At 41.3% G+C, this 14,251-nt stretch overlaps 2 protein-coding genes across 2 annotated transcripts in view; both read right to left on the reverse strand.

Annotated features, from left to right (window-relative positions):
• Positions 1-873, reverse strand: part of CIP2A (cellular inhibitor of PP2A) — a 30,882-nt gene extending 30,009 nt beyond the window's left edge. Inside the window, exon 1 of the mRNA XM_026112373.2 lies at positions 589-873. Within this exon, the coding sequence (XP_025968158.2) occupies positions 589-690 (102 nt within the window). The 5' untranslated portion in view covers positions 691-873. The remainder of the gene's footprint in view (positions 1-588) is intronic.
• A 532-nt stretch (positions 874-1,405) lies between these two features.
• Positions 1,406-12,666, reverse strand: SH2D1B (SH2 domain containing 1B). Its single transcript, XM_026112276.2, has 4 exons — positions 12,192-12,666; positions 9,288-9,351; positions 6,549-6,720; positions 1,406-3,125 (listed from the first exon to the last, which is right to left on the reverse strand). Exons 1-4 carry the CDS (start codon positions 12,323-12,325, stop codon positions 3,088-3,090), a joined length of 408 nt encoding a protein of 135 aa, XP_025968061.1. The 5' UTR covers positions 12,326-12,666; the 3' UTR covers positions 1,406-3,087.
• Between the last annotated feature and the right edge of the window lie 1,585 nt (positions 12,667-14,251).

Genomic DNA, 14,251 nt, shown 5'->3' on the forward strand with positions numbered 1-14,251 from the left:
ACTGTACTTAAGCATGAGGCAGTTGGGAAAGACGACATGACTACCTCCTTAGCTGCAAGAATCTTTGAATAGATGTTGCATGAAACAGGCAAACTCTAGATACAAAACCAGTTTGTCATTCAAACTACATTTTTCAAGCAGTGAAAGCAAATGACATCTGTGGGTCAGAATTTCGGGGGTATGTAAAAATTAAAAAAAAAAGACACCCTCATAAGTTATGCTATAAGCATAGCATATGTACATATAGGTATAGAGAATGCATCTATAGACCTACGGATACAGCATAAACTGTTATAATAAAGTAGTAACACAGTGATATTGTTAAACATTAAAACGTTCCTTCTTTCCGACGGCCTCGGGAGGGTGGGCACGGTGCGGGGAGAGGCCGCACACGCACCAGCCGACGCCGGCGGCCGTTGCAGGCAGCGGCGGCGCGGGTGGCCGAGACCCCGCTGCGGCCGCTCATAGCCGAGAGGAGCCGGCCGAGGCCGGACCCGAGGAGGTGCCAAGAGCCACCCGAGCCCTCAAGCTCGAGGGGACACCACGGCCACCCGCTCCCCGCCGCGCCACGACCGGCGCCGCTCTCACCTCCAGACTGCGCTGTAGGAGCGCCGCGTTGGGCGGCGTCTTGGCGGCCCGGTACTGCGCGGCGGCCAGGAGCAGGGACTTCATGCAGCCCGAGGCGTCCATAGCGGCCGGGCTCCGGCGGCGCAGCACAGCCTCCCCTCAGTCCCCACTCATACTTCCCGCCGGTGCCGCCATTTTGCGGGCACGATCCACTAAGGGGAGCGCCCGCCTACCCCGCCCGCCGCGCGGGGCATGGCGGGAAGGGCGCCGCCTCCGCCATCTTGCCTTGGAGACGGTAGAAGGGGCGGGGAGAGAGGGCAGTTTTTGTGACGTAACAGCGGGACGTGCGTATGCGCGGAGCGGCTGCGGCTGCGGCTGCGGCGGGGGCACGGGCGGCCGTTGGGCACCGCCTGAGGGCGGGGTTGGGGGCGGACAAGCAGCGCCCACAGGCGTCCAGTCGGGCGTTCGGCATTCGCTGCCGCCGGGCAGGGGTGGGAGGTCGGAAAGTATTGTCTGACGTCTGAAGCCTGAAGCTTTAGCGTGCGCTTTTTGGAAACTTCGTGCACGGTTTTTTTTCCTAATGTACCAGGTCTGTGAATAAGTTAGGAATGTATATTAACGTGGCCCCACATATATTAACAAATACGTTCCTATAAGGTACAGATGAATAAGTCAGTCTACTACCACTCCAGGTCCTTGCTCCCTGCTTTAAATACTCGATCCTTGCAAAGGTGTGTGTCTCATTTGTCTTCCACTGTGCTTTGTGTGTCGACCTGTGACAGGAGCGCAGGCTGGACTAGCTCTTTGGATTATGATGTGGCACTGTGAATTCGAGTCCCACACACCACTGCTCATAGCTCAGTGTGGGCGCTGGCACCATTATCAGTTACAGAGCAGCGCTGCCTGGTGCACAGTCCCTGTCAGCTGTGAGCAACAGTTAGTTCAGCCATCGGAAATCACACAGTAGGGATCATGAGGAGCAGCCCGAGATGCTCTGCGGTCACCGGCCTTTTCATAAGGTTGGACATCGGTGTGAGTGACTAATCAAGTGGACAACAGCTGTGACTCTCATTACAGAAAAACTATGCAATGGTGTAGACTGTTAACAGTCAAACTAGCGTGATTTGGATATGTCAACACAGCAGATGCTCAGTCTGATACATGTGATGACCGAGTGTCAGGCAGGCTGCTGAATTCTGCTGATAGAGAGATGCACCAATGCATTATGCTTCCACAGAGTAAGGTTTTTTCCTCCAATAGTACCATTTTTCATGGGCAGCTACTTTCTTTTCAATTCATGAATTTTGGATACATAGAGTAGTAATTTTGGTAATGTTGGGGTTAATTTATATTCTTGGTTTTCATCTCCTTCATGCTAGAAGTACCAGTTAAGCCTGACATCAGAACTGTAAGTTCACAGTGAAGTCCAGAGCAGTGTAACATCTAAAAGTCCTGCAACAAATACTGGTGAAAAAGTTATATAACAAAAAAGAAGTGTAGCTAATATTACCCCTTTGAAATACATACATAACTTGTGAAAGATACTAAACAAACACATGGCAAATTTAACCGTCTTCCTTAAGATTACAAATTGAGGAGAAATTGGTACTAATAACAGGGAGAATCAGGGCATATGCTACAGTTCTGACTTTGGCTGCTAGTTGCACGTCACCTTCGGTACAAAAGTGTGTACTAAATATTTAAAATGAGGGGTTAGATAAAAGCAAATTCTTACAATAAAATAATAAAAAATATGCACATTACAATACAGAGCTAATGGCAGTGTCAAATGAACGTGTAAATATTCTCATGTATACATTATTATTCAAAAGGATGTGTTCATAATCACATGCATGTAAAGCTTGCACTCCTCTAGTAACAAACTAAAGTTATTAATTAAAAGTAGTTTAAGCCATTTTCATGTTCTAACTCTGTACAGCATGGATTTATTAGTACATTTTTGTTCTAATTTAGATTATTTCGAACTACAGGATAATATTAGTATTCCTTGGCATATCTACAGCAGAAATGGCTATCTGGTTACCAGCAATGAGACAACATGAATCATGCACAAAAGAATAGTTTGGAATTTTTTAAGCATCATATAATTTCAGCAGAACTTTTATCATCATGTGTATCATTTTTATCAACATACATCAGTTCTGCCATAAACTGCTGCTTTATGCACATTCATTTATCATACTTATATTACTGTTTTCTAACAGGTTGTTCATTTTAGCAGGAGACATACCGGACAATTTGCTGACTAAAAAACCAAAACACATACATACATGCATGTGTCTGTTAAAAAAAATAATTCTTCTAATGCTGAAAAAAAGATAGTAGCTTGTATTGGATCTACTGAAGCAAAAGACAGAGCTCTAGGCTCCAAAAGAAGTTAATTCCAGAGGTATGGATCCGCACCTAAGAATGTCCAGCTGATAACTGTCTCCAATTGATCTGTTGTGTTGTGGCACAGTCTGAAAGGGCAGCTTCCCAAATCATCAGGTTGCAGATCATTCAGGGTAGGACATCAACATAATCACCCTCTTCAATTTCTGTAAAGAAATCAATATAAAAGGCTCTTGTCATTGCAAATCATTCCTCTGAAAGACCGCTGTAAACTGGATGGCATGTTGCTAGGCACATATTAATTCAGTTTCTCAGTATTCTCTCTGCTATGGCAGGCCAACATTTAAGTCCAGTGTCCTATAGACTGGCTCCTCCAGACCACTTCCCATATGGAAGAGAAGCCTGCATTGTCTTTCCTGAACCAGCAAGCTCAGTATTTAAAAAGTTGTAGCCATGTAAGAACCATTCTTCATGAGAAAGTCAAATGTTGTAAATCATCTGTAGTCAGTCAATCATATGAACAGCTCAGATTGCTGTGACTATAGCATAACACATCCTTTCTTTTCTAAATATTTACAACAGAAAAGTTAACTCGGGGAGGAGAGCCTGAAAAACCCTCTTTCTCTCTTAGATCTTTTCAGATTTATTATTTTTTGAGAGCTTGGGGAAAGGCAGAAATTGAATGCTTAGGACTCTGTCTCCCACTGTGGAAACCTACTGTCTCTTCAAGTAGCAACCCTCAGACAAGCTCTTCCTGGGCTAGAAAACAATGGTCAAAATTGGCTAATGATGAGCACTATGACCCCGGTCCTGTGAGCTGTTCCACCAATTGCACTGAAACGCTCGATCCTGTACATGCCACAATGCCAGCTGCTGGTGCAACACAAGGGACCAGGCCAGGAAAACAGTACAGTGCTTGCTTTAGGAAGCCTGCATTTCAGGGAGATGTCCATTGTGACATTAACCTGAGCTCCCCCTGTGAATATGTAACAAAGCAGTCTGAGGGGGAAGTCTGGACTGCTGTACAGTGAAATTTAAATTAAAATGGAATAGCAAGAATTCAAAACTAATTTGATTATTTTTAAGAGCCCCCGTTTTTATGACAACAATAAACATTTTGACGGTTAACGGAAAGTTTTCTTTTCCTCTCTGTGGTTCCAGGCCAGGATGCTATGCATCTCCTGGAAAAGCTGATGCTGCAGGACCAGACAATGAAATGTGTTTTACAATTGATTTTTCCTAAAACTGTATCTATCACTGCTGCAATATTTTCCATCTCACTTGCGCAGCAATGACAAGATAGCGTAAAACCTTTCTAGAGCAAACGTGGCATATCTGCCTTAGTGACGGAAGTGATAAGGTAATGTTGGAGAGAATGGAGAAATGGAGAAATATCTTTGGTACTGTTTCTCCCAGCAAGGTTGTCACTGCATTGGCTCCGAAAGACACAACTTAGTGCATGAAGGGCTGTGGAGAGCTTAGTCTTTCCTGTCGTACGTTTTCTTGACACAGGAGGCACCAGAGCTGTTGCACTGTTGCTGGGTACAAAGAAAGTACAGTCAGGAGGTATGACTGCAGCACAAGGAGGCTGGCCCAAACTAGCTCATTTTATCTAGCATTGGTGTCAAGATACAAATCACACAGAAGATTAGATACTCCAGGAATGTTCTCTTTCATAATAACTGTACTTAATGGAAGAATTTCCCTTCCTCATGCATGCTGTCACTTTGGCTGGTAGGTACACTTACTCTTTCAGACAGAGGCCCCAGAAGAGGATAGTTTCAAGGTTCTTTTGCAGCTTGTGACCTGATAAATACTGCAGCTGAACAACATCCAACAATATGAAAAGTGGCTTTTTAGTGGAAGGGATGCTGGCAAGTTACCACTAGTATCTCTACTCATTCTTCCCAAACTGAGGACATAAAGGTGACCTGACTATAAGCCATGGTATACCACTCTGCGAAAACCTCCATCTTTAACATATCTATTTGCATAATATTTCTGTCAAGTAAGAACATTGTATCCTAATTTTCTAACTGGGACTTTTGAACAGAAGTTAGCATATGATCACCATTAGTCTGGTTCCAAAGTTGTCTTCCTGAGCACTGTATGCCCCTTATTTTCAACATATTAACTTAGAAGACTCTTGATGTTTTAACACAAATCACAATAAACCACCAGTTGGCTGGCATTTTTTGTCTCCTAGCATCCTAAAGATTAACTTAGTTAGATTTTGGTATCAAAATATCTTTCAGTTTGGGCAGTAAAGATAATGGACAGTCTCAAGTCTCACTGAAGTACAGGGGCCTGGTACCTTTGAGGAACCACATCAGATAAAACTGGTCTTCAGCCTTCTCTAGCCTTGGACCATCAATACTCATGAAGGAGTAAGATACAGGCAGCATCATGCTTTGCCTTCTGTATCTTTTTCAATTTTAACTTGTTAATTTCTAGTGGATAAGGATATGTTGCCTATGAGCTGGGAATTAGTGTTTTCCCATGAAAAAATGAAAAATAGTACATGTGAACTTATTCTAAGCAAAAATGAGCCTTTTTCTCCTCCACAGGAAAGGCTGAATTGAATTGAATACATCTGAATACATTGAATACATTGAATACAATTTTTGGTCGTCAATGATATTATCGTCAATATTGAAATTTACCATAAAATCTTTCAGAAATGTTAGCTTGGATTCAGGTTGTACCTCAGTAAGATTGAAATGCTTCATTATGATTTTGACCTCACTTTGTAAAACAGAATTAGAGTCTGGAACAAGGTCATTTTGAAATGAGAAATAAAAATGCAAGATGTTCCAGCTTTATTGAAATACTCTTTTTCTCTTCTTCTTTCAAGAGAATATTTAATTGAAATTGCTGTATTTCTATTGAAAAATCAGATAGCAACATAATAGTATTTTCTGGCAGAATTTTTGTTCAGCTGGAAAATTTTAATTGGCTGCAGTAGGGATAAGCTTTTTTAATAAAAATCTTTATATGTCAAATCCTTATTTCTTCAAGGTCGGGGCAGGTTTTACCAGGAAAAGTGGTTTCCTTCCCAAACTATCAGTAGAGCTAGCTGATGGATTTCTAGTTACTTTGCATTGACTTTTGATGAAAGAGAGAAAACAAAAGAAAATAATCAAGATACTATATGATTCTGGTATTCACTCTTGTGATGTTCAAAGCCAGCCCATGCTAATAGCACCAAAGAAAGGAACCACCACTAGGTATCTGAATAAGAGCATGGATTGCAGATTATTTAACTCTTTCCCCTAGGCAAGTTTGGCTGAATCTTTTGCCTGTCTCTCTTTTTACCAAGTAACATTATTTTCAATCAATTTTCATGTACCAGCTTTCTGTGGTGCTGGCACCTGTTCCAGGAGCTTTAGTGCCATGACACTAGCTGTTAGCTTTATTAGCAGTCTCAGAAAGGCTCAGTTTACAACTACTCTCCTACTCTGACATATGATTCAATATAGAGCCTGTGAGGACTGATAAAAGAGGGAGCTGAGGGAAGAAAGAGGAAAGGATGTTGAACTTCTGTCTGTCCATGCAAGCTGTGCTCAGAGGATTTATAACTGTTCACCACAGACCTGTAAAAAATATAGAGACCAAACTATATTTCTCACCATCATAAACATCATCTGTGGCTGACTTTTTGAACCTCGAGCTTCTTTGTAGGGGCTTCAATTTCTTGACTGGGTAGCGAAGGTTTATTACTAGTCCTTGGTTTGGCTTTTCGTAGGTGTATATTAAATCCTTTAAAGTTCTGAAGGTCCTCTCTGGAACACCTTCAGAAGTCTGCAAGGATGGAAGAAGAAAGTTTGTTTGCAATCATATTTCACAGGAGGTCCCCTAAGTGAGGGAACTGTACTTACCTTATTCTTTATCAAGGGATTGTTTTCTAAACAGATTTGTTGACAGAATATTGTACTACTCTTAAAACAGTAGGGACACACATTTGGTGGTGTGGTTATGGCGCTAGCTATAACCTCCCTCACCATCCCAGTCCAAGCGCACTGCAGCCAGGAGGAAGCTGTTTAATGCTCCCTGCCTTCATTGGGATCACAAGCTTCCCACTCCAGCAGGAACAAATTTTACCTCCTTCAGTCCTCTAACCACTGTCTGTAACCAACCCCTCATTGCTTTGCAGGCCTGGCTGCATCTCAGATGCTCTCAGTTCTTCCCTTTAGGAATCCCTGACCAGGGATCTAGGACTAACCACCTACTTAAAATGCAATTCTTTTTATTTATCAGCTCAAACATTAGAGAGAGATTTCAGTCAACTACAGTCCATGTCATGGAGAATTTCACCCTTCATCAAAAGACAAACTTGTTTTTCTCTTAAGTTGCAAAAGAACAGAACCACTTGCTGTCTTTCGGGAAGCCAGGGAGCTGACAGTGCCCAGGTAAATGTCTCATTTCCTGCATCTGTCCTTCAAGACTTGGTCTGTGCCACAGAAAGGTTTTCTGATGTTGCTGTCCTAGTAAACCACCTGAACACAGACGCAGTCTAGGACTGAAAAAAAAAAAAAGACTCCTTCCTTAAAATACTCAAATGTTGATGAGGGTAAGCAAAACAGGTTCAATATGTATTCTGGAGCCTTAAGCAATGCAAAGTTGTAAGGAATTGTATCTGTATCTGATATCAATGAGCTGACCAAGATTTCTTTTGCAAGCCTAGGTCTGAGTCCCCCAAAGTGTCTTTCCCCAAGCTGTTCCATGCAGTTCAAGCTAGTTTTTTTTCCAGCAGAGGAGCTAAAACCATTGCAGATACCCATCCACTACTGCCAGTTCTAGGCAGTATGGTATGTGTCATTAGTCTTGTGACTATTTCTTCATTATGGTTGCAAATATTTTAAGTAGTCAATCAGCTTAAACTATTGACTCAAATGCGCACTCAAATGAAGCAATCCATTACAGCGGAGTTTGAAAGAGTGAAAATATTACAAGCTTCCTTCCCATTTTAGAACATGAGTTTAGAGATAATACATTTAATTCCCACTTAAAATACTGAGTTCAAACAACTATATGACAAAAGTAAGCCAAAGGTTTTACAAAACTGCTTTTTAACGTGGTTTCACAGAGCCACACTAAACTGCCTTCACAATGCAGATCTTGAGTAATCTGTACAGAGGTTCTTGCAACACTGATACTTTAGGACAGTGACAGACAATAAGCACGTTAATCAGCTCATATCGCAGCGAGGGTCCTACTTCCAATACTAGTCATTAAAAGTGAACAGGGCTTTGGTTTCAATTCATTCACTATCTAGCAAAAGAAATTTCTGTTGTTGTTTTTATGCATCCTTTATCTTCCATTCAGCTCTGCATAGACTGGATGCCACTGCCTCCGGGAAGTTCATGGCTGTATCTGCCCTTAAAAATGCCCCCTACCCCATGAATATATTATTTCAAGATATTATTTTGGTAATCCAAAACAATCTGGCTTTAAAATCTTGAAGAACAGAGCTTTCTCTCATATTCTTGGCAGAACCCTGTAAGGAAAATTGGTTTTGAAAAAACTGGAAGTGTTTGAGTTATTAGCTGCTGATAGGCACAACAGCAAAATCCAGAAGAGCGGCTATAATCCAAAATACGTTATTTTTTGTCAATAAACCATTCAGTTATTCATGGGAAATGATGCTTTTCATGCTCAGCCCAAAGCATTAATAAACAAGAGTTACCACTACATGACAGCTTGGTGTCTTGTTTATGAAGTGAGTTTGGTGGCCTCATTCCACTGAAATGCTACTTAGTTGTTGACAGTCCTGTTGTCTATCCTACTACAAGCAAAGGAGTAAGCCAGCATTTTGAAGTGTCCTCTCATCTTGCCTCTACAGCAAAGCTTTGTTTGTGTAGAGATTTGACTGATGGAGTCTACTCTCATGCTTATTCCAGCAACGAGCAGCGTTATCTGGGGTTGTCACTTAAGTTGCCTCAGAATCACACAGATCTATAGATAGGTGTTTTAATCAAAAAGATCATTCCAGTATTCAGAAGCCCCTACAAGATGTTGGGTGCAGTGCCATCTGCTTTCAAAAAAAAAAAAAGCCAATTAGATAAAGGAACACGTAATGAAAATGATAGCTTTTTTTCAGTGGTATCAAAAAGAAATGGTCAAACCAGAAAATACTTGGTCAACAAATAAGGTTATAAGGGACTTCTGCAGAGATAATAGTTACTTCTGAGCTCATATGCAACAATAAGTATGACATCAAATACTCAAGAATTGAGTAGGGTAGAAAGCAAACTTGGAAATATTTTCTATGGTAATGTGTTCATGTATATATATATATATATATGTATATTTTTAACCAGGAGAACATTTTTTAGCATGATCTTTATAGATGAAATGAGATTACCTACCTGTATTTTAAAATACCCTTGGTGTTCCCTGAAGATACGGTAAGTGTAGATGAGTTCTTCAAAGCTGTGAAAAACATTATTTCATATGTTACGCTTTATATCGGTTATCAGACTACTGCAACTACCACAGACTGTTACAGCTTAACCTGACAGCAAGGTTTGATTCCTGTTTGTTTATTTGGTTTTTACAGCAAACTGCAATATGATGAAAGACTGAAGCCAAAGAAACAAATCTTAAGGAATGCCTAATGCTAAATACCATCAATTACATACCAGAACATCACTTGTAAAAATAGCTGTGTTAGAAAATACCTGGACATTTAACTACTTAGTGGGACACTTACAAAGCAAAGTCAATGTCAACTTTACAGCCTAATTTAACAAACACTCACCAGCTCTTTAAAATGTGTCCAAACAGATATTTTCCACTAAGAGCATACAAACTGTACCAAAAGACATTTTATAATTAGTCTTTCAAGACTGCCATGAAATAAGGTCATTTTGAAATTTGAGTATGCATTCATTTTTCCATTTTATTCATATATTAGAGCCTTCAAAATACTTCAGATTCTATTAGTCATACGTTTATTTTGACTATTTGCTAAAATCAGTTATGTGTGTTTTTTCCTTAAGCCTCAGAAACCCAAAGATTAGTTTATCATACCTACCTCAGATCTAATCCTCTGTACACCACTGTTCAGATCTGTTTAACTTTGTACCAAATGCATGGCTCTCTTTTTTTGCCTTGCAGAGTTAGGACAGGTATGGTAAACATAGCTAAGAGTGCTGTGTTCAATCTGCAGCCATTGCACTTTGCTTAGCATAGATGCTGGTCAACCATGCCCAGCTAGCTTATGGACCTCCACATCAGCTAATTGCCTGAGCATTTCTCCAGTTTCTTAGGTGCGTCTCCTGTGCTACATTCTGTACTACTACAGCTGCAATAAAATAGTTCTGGTAAGTCAGAGCAATGAAAATGCTTCAGGTTTATATGCCTAAAAGAGGGCTGGATGTCACTGAGAATATGTATTACTTGTTCTGAGATAGTAAGAAAACACAAAAGAAGAGCTTAGGACTCCACTGTGAGATGCCATGTAAAAGACAGAAGAGAGTCCTTGCTCCTGTAGGATGCTTAAGTCCTTGCTCACCATCAGCAGAGCTGCTTCACTACACTGGAAACCACTTAGTGCAAATCTCAACATGGAAATAAACTGCAGGCAAAGGGGTGACACATGTATCATCAAGAACTGCTGAATCAGTGGTGAAGGAAGGAGAGCCACAGCCTAGTCGACTCTCAGACTCCAAACTGGGTTCAGCTAACCATCAGACAGTCCTTTCATGCTGTAAACTGTGCTAACATGTATCTCTACTTCAAAAATTGTTATTCCATTGCTTCTATCTCTACAGTTTTAACTAAAGCATTTGTTAATGCACGAGCTAAAGTCAAATACACTGCCTCCTTGTAACACAGAAAACCCACAGAGGCTAGCAGGAGTCAAACTGGAAGTCGTGTGCTTTTCCGTATGTCTGCCCAGAACATTGTAGGCAGATAAACACATGTCTGCAAGCTGCCACATGGCAGATCTACTTTGCCAAAAACAAGCAAGCAAGCAAGAATGAAAAAAAGCAAGCAAGCAGGCAGGCACCTGCCATAGCGTGGCACCAAGCTTAAGCTTTGTGTCAGCACAGAGTATGGCCAGAGCAGGCTTGCATCTGCTCACAACGCACTGTGTGGATGCGCCCTCTGTTGCTTAAGTAGTCCAAACTCATTACACACACCTAGGTACCTCTTGAATTCCTCACCAACCACTCTTTCATAAGAGCCCAGTAGCCTTCCTCCCATGTCAGGGACAAATATTTTCATTTCTTCTCCATGCCCTTCCCCACAGGCTCTGTTTGTCCCCACTTGCTACTTCTCTCCTTTTGGCTCTAATTCCCTCTCATACCATAGTCCTCCTTTCTTCTATCCACAAACCCCATAGCACTGCATTTCTCCCTCCCTTTTTCTCCCTTCTCTTCTGATTTGCACCAAAAGCCATGAGATTTTGATTACTGATACAGAACATTTCCTGATATTTTTGAACTAATTAGATGAGAGTGCTTGTGTTCGAGTGTGGCATGAAAATTTTTTTAACACTCACAAGAAGAGTGTGAAACATCATGTGGTCAGACAAAAAAGGACTTAGAACAGACTTACTGTTTTAGAAAATTCGAACACATAAGGAACAGATCTATTATATATGAAAAGTGTAAAACAGGCATCTTGGAAGGAAAATACAAGTGCTATTCCCTGTAGGACAAGAAAAACAAAAATTTTTAACCTCAGTGGTTAAAATTAAGGATTATAGGTAGTAATTTTTTTATGCCCAGCTTGTTTGCAGGCTTGTCATATGAATTTGGACAGGACGCTATAGCTTTCTGCCTCAGTTTATCTTCTTGCTACAGATAAAATTCCATACAAGCACAAGGCCAACCTTCATTAAACAGTCATAAAGCATATGAAGAAGGAATTGTTTCATATGCTACCACGAGATATTTTTAGTGCCTAAATAGCACTAAAATGCTACTTACTCATTATTATGGATGCAGTAATTGTCAGCTTTGAGTGGGGTTCTTATCACTGTATTTTGTCAGGCTAAGCTATTTTCTCTGGGCTCCCTTTATTGTCTGCAGAGAGACACCAGCGTCAGCAGACAGCGATTCATCCATCCTCTGTTTTATGAACTGTCTTTTGCAAACACTACACGCTATAAAGAAAGCCTAAGGCAACCAGCATTCACGGAAAACACACACATATTTTGAGTCTTTTAATAGTAGGGAAGAACTGTGAATAGTAGAAAAGTTGAATTCTTGTCTTTGCATCTATTTTAAAACTCATTAAAAAATTAATATTAGAGTACTTACAAAACACACAGACACAAGGCTCCTGCTACACTTTCGCTCTCTCGTATTAAATAGCTACCGTTCTTTCCTTTCTTGGTCAGCAGTTCTTCACAAGTTCTTCTTGTTATCTTTCCATGAAAAAATGGGAACTCCATGGACAAATAAAACCAATGTCTCTCGTCTTTCAAACCAATTCCAGGTCAGAAGCCTAGCATTAGAAGACTTACTCCAAATGCAGGTGTCTAGAGATCACTGAAGTTGGAGGTGCTAAGTACATACATGAGTTCATCTGTGTTGTTATTACTGACCTTTCCGTAAGACAGTCAGCTAACAGTCTGTACAAAAAGCTCATGAATGCAGATAAGGAAGGAAAGGGGAAATGGTATGCCTCCACTGGTCACAGTCTACATCAGAAAGGAAGAGCCGTTTTTTCGCATTGTAGCAACAGATTTGACATTTAAAGTTGCTCAAAGTCTTACACATAGGGATCTTGGTCATTAATTTGAAAAAAAACGCCACTTGTTTCATTCTTTTTCTTGCCAGGTTCACCTTCTAACACGGGGTTTTTGTGGGGGCAGGGAGGGAGAGGATAGATTTACTTATTTTTCAAGTTTCAGCAAAAGCTAGTCAGCAATACTTGAGAATGAGATTTTTTCAAAACGGGGCATTCCTTCCTCCCCCCTCCCTGCCCTCTATTTTTAAAGTACATCTATTTTATCAAGAAGTCTGCTGTCTCTGTGCCATGATGTGAAAATGTAGCAGGAAGGAGAAGGGGGTCAGATAGTGCCTTTTGCCACCCCTGGGAAAATACTGTCAATTCAAGAAGCCCAGATACAACCATGTGTAAAACTGCTGCTCCTTAATGGAGGAAATGCGGTCCGGCTCCAAGGGAGATGCTCTCCCAGCCATTTAAAACTTTCCCTGTTGGAAGCAGAGGATCAGAAGAGAGGCATGCAGACATGGGGAAGCAGGAGATAAGAACTGGGCTGGGCAGTGTTTATGAAGGGAAGGAAACTGAGGGAGGAACTAAGGATATGGAGGAAGCTGTGAATCGGATGGTGAGACTGAAAAGAAAACAAGCACTGCTAGAGCAGAGTGACTGGGGTTAGGGCTCCGGGGGAAGACGACAGGGGCAGAGATGGCAGGAGAGACAGAGTCCTTAAAAGAAGGGGGATAGATTTGAGACCGCTGCAGTATGGCTCACTTCTGAGGCCAAAATGGAGACCAGAGTCATGAGCATTGGCACTGGCATGGGTCTTCCTGATTTCAAAACCTGCTGTTTGCACCTTGCCCTCCCAGCACTGACACCTAGAACCAAATCTCCCTGAACTGCAAAGTTGTCATGAAGTTTCATGATTTCCCTGTTGCCAAACAGGGCCAGTCACACCCCCCTGGCTCAAGGCCAATAACCCCCTGCAATTTCAGTTCACCAAGATGGTGACATCTGGCACCACTGCTGCTGCTTACCCCATTAGTGCCAGGGACACTCGGCCGATGTGCCACTCCAGGATCCAGTCTTGCTGATGATTCACACAGAAGCCAAGGAAATGCCAAAAGATGATATTTGGGTATTTTCCCCCTTCTTTTTCACAAATCCTTCCCCATTTAAGAAAAGCTCTACCAAACTTGCAATGGCAAGTACTCAGCAGTTAGGAAATGCCAGAGTTGTAGCACACTGCCAGTAAAATCTTAATTCTCCTTTCTTTGTGAAAATGCAATATTATAAAGGATCTGTGCGATGGTTGAGAAAGTCAATTATATGGCTATATTATTTTTCCATATGAAATCTGCCTCACAAAAGCCACAGCCTGAACTGTGCTACATGGACAAATCAAGGTTGTGTAGGAGAGGAGGAAATGGTTTATAGGAACTCTATATTTTTTGTTTAGAATTAGGAGGTAAATTTTAGAAAAATAAAATGAATGTTTGCAATGTCCTGAACAGTCTAGTGATGAAACTACAGAAAGTTTCAGAAGAAGACTTTGCAATTCTCTGTTTAAATGGAGTTCAGAAAAATGAGGTGTACAACTACACAAGGATTATAATAAAGAAATGAAGTGTGAGACACTGTGACCACTGTC

This window comes from Dromaius novaehollandiae, chromosome 1 (genome assembly GCF_036370855.1).
Source record: "Dromaius novaehollandiae isolate bDroNov1 chromosome 1, bDroNov1.hap1, whole genome shotgun sequence".
In the NCBI taxonomy this organism is placed as follows: domain Eukaryota; kingdom Metazoa; phylum Chordata; class Aves; order Casuariiformes; family Dromaiidae; genus Dromaius; species Dromaius novaehollandiae.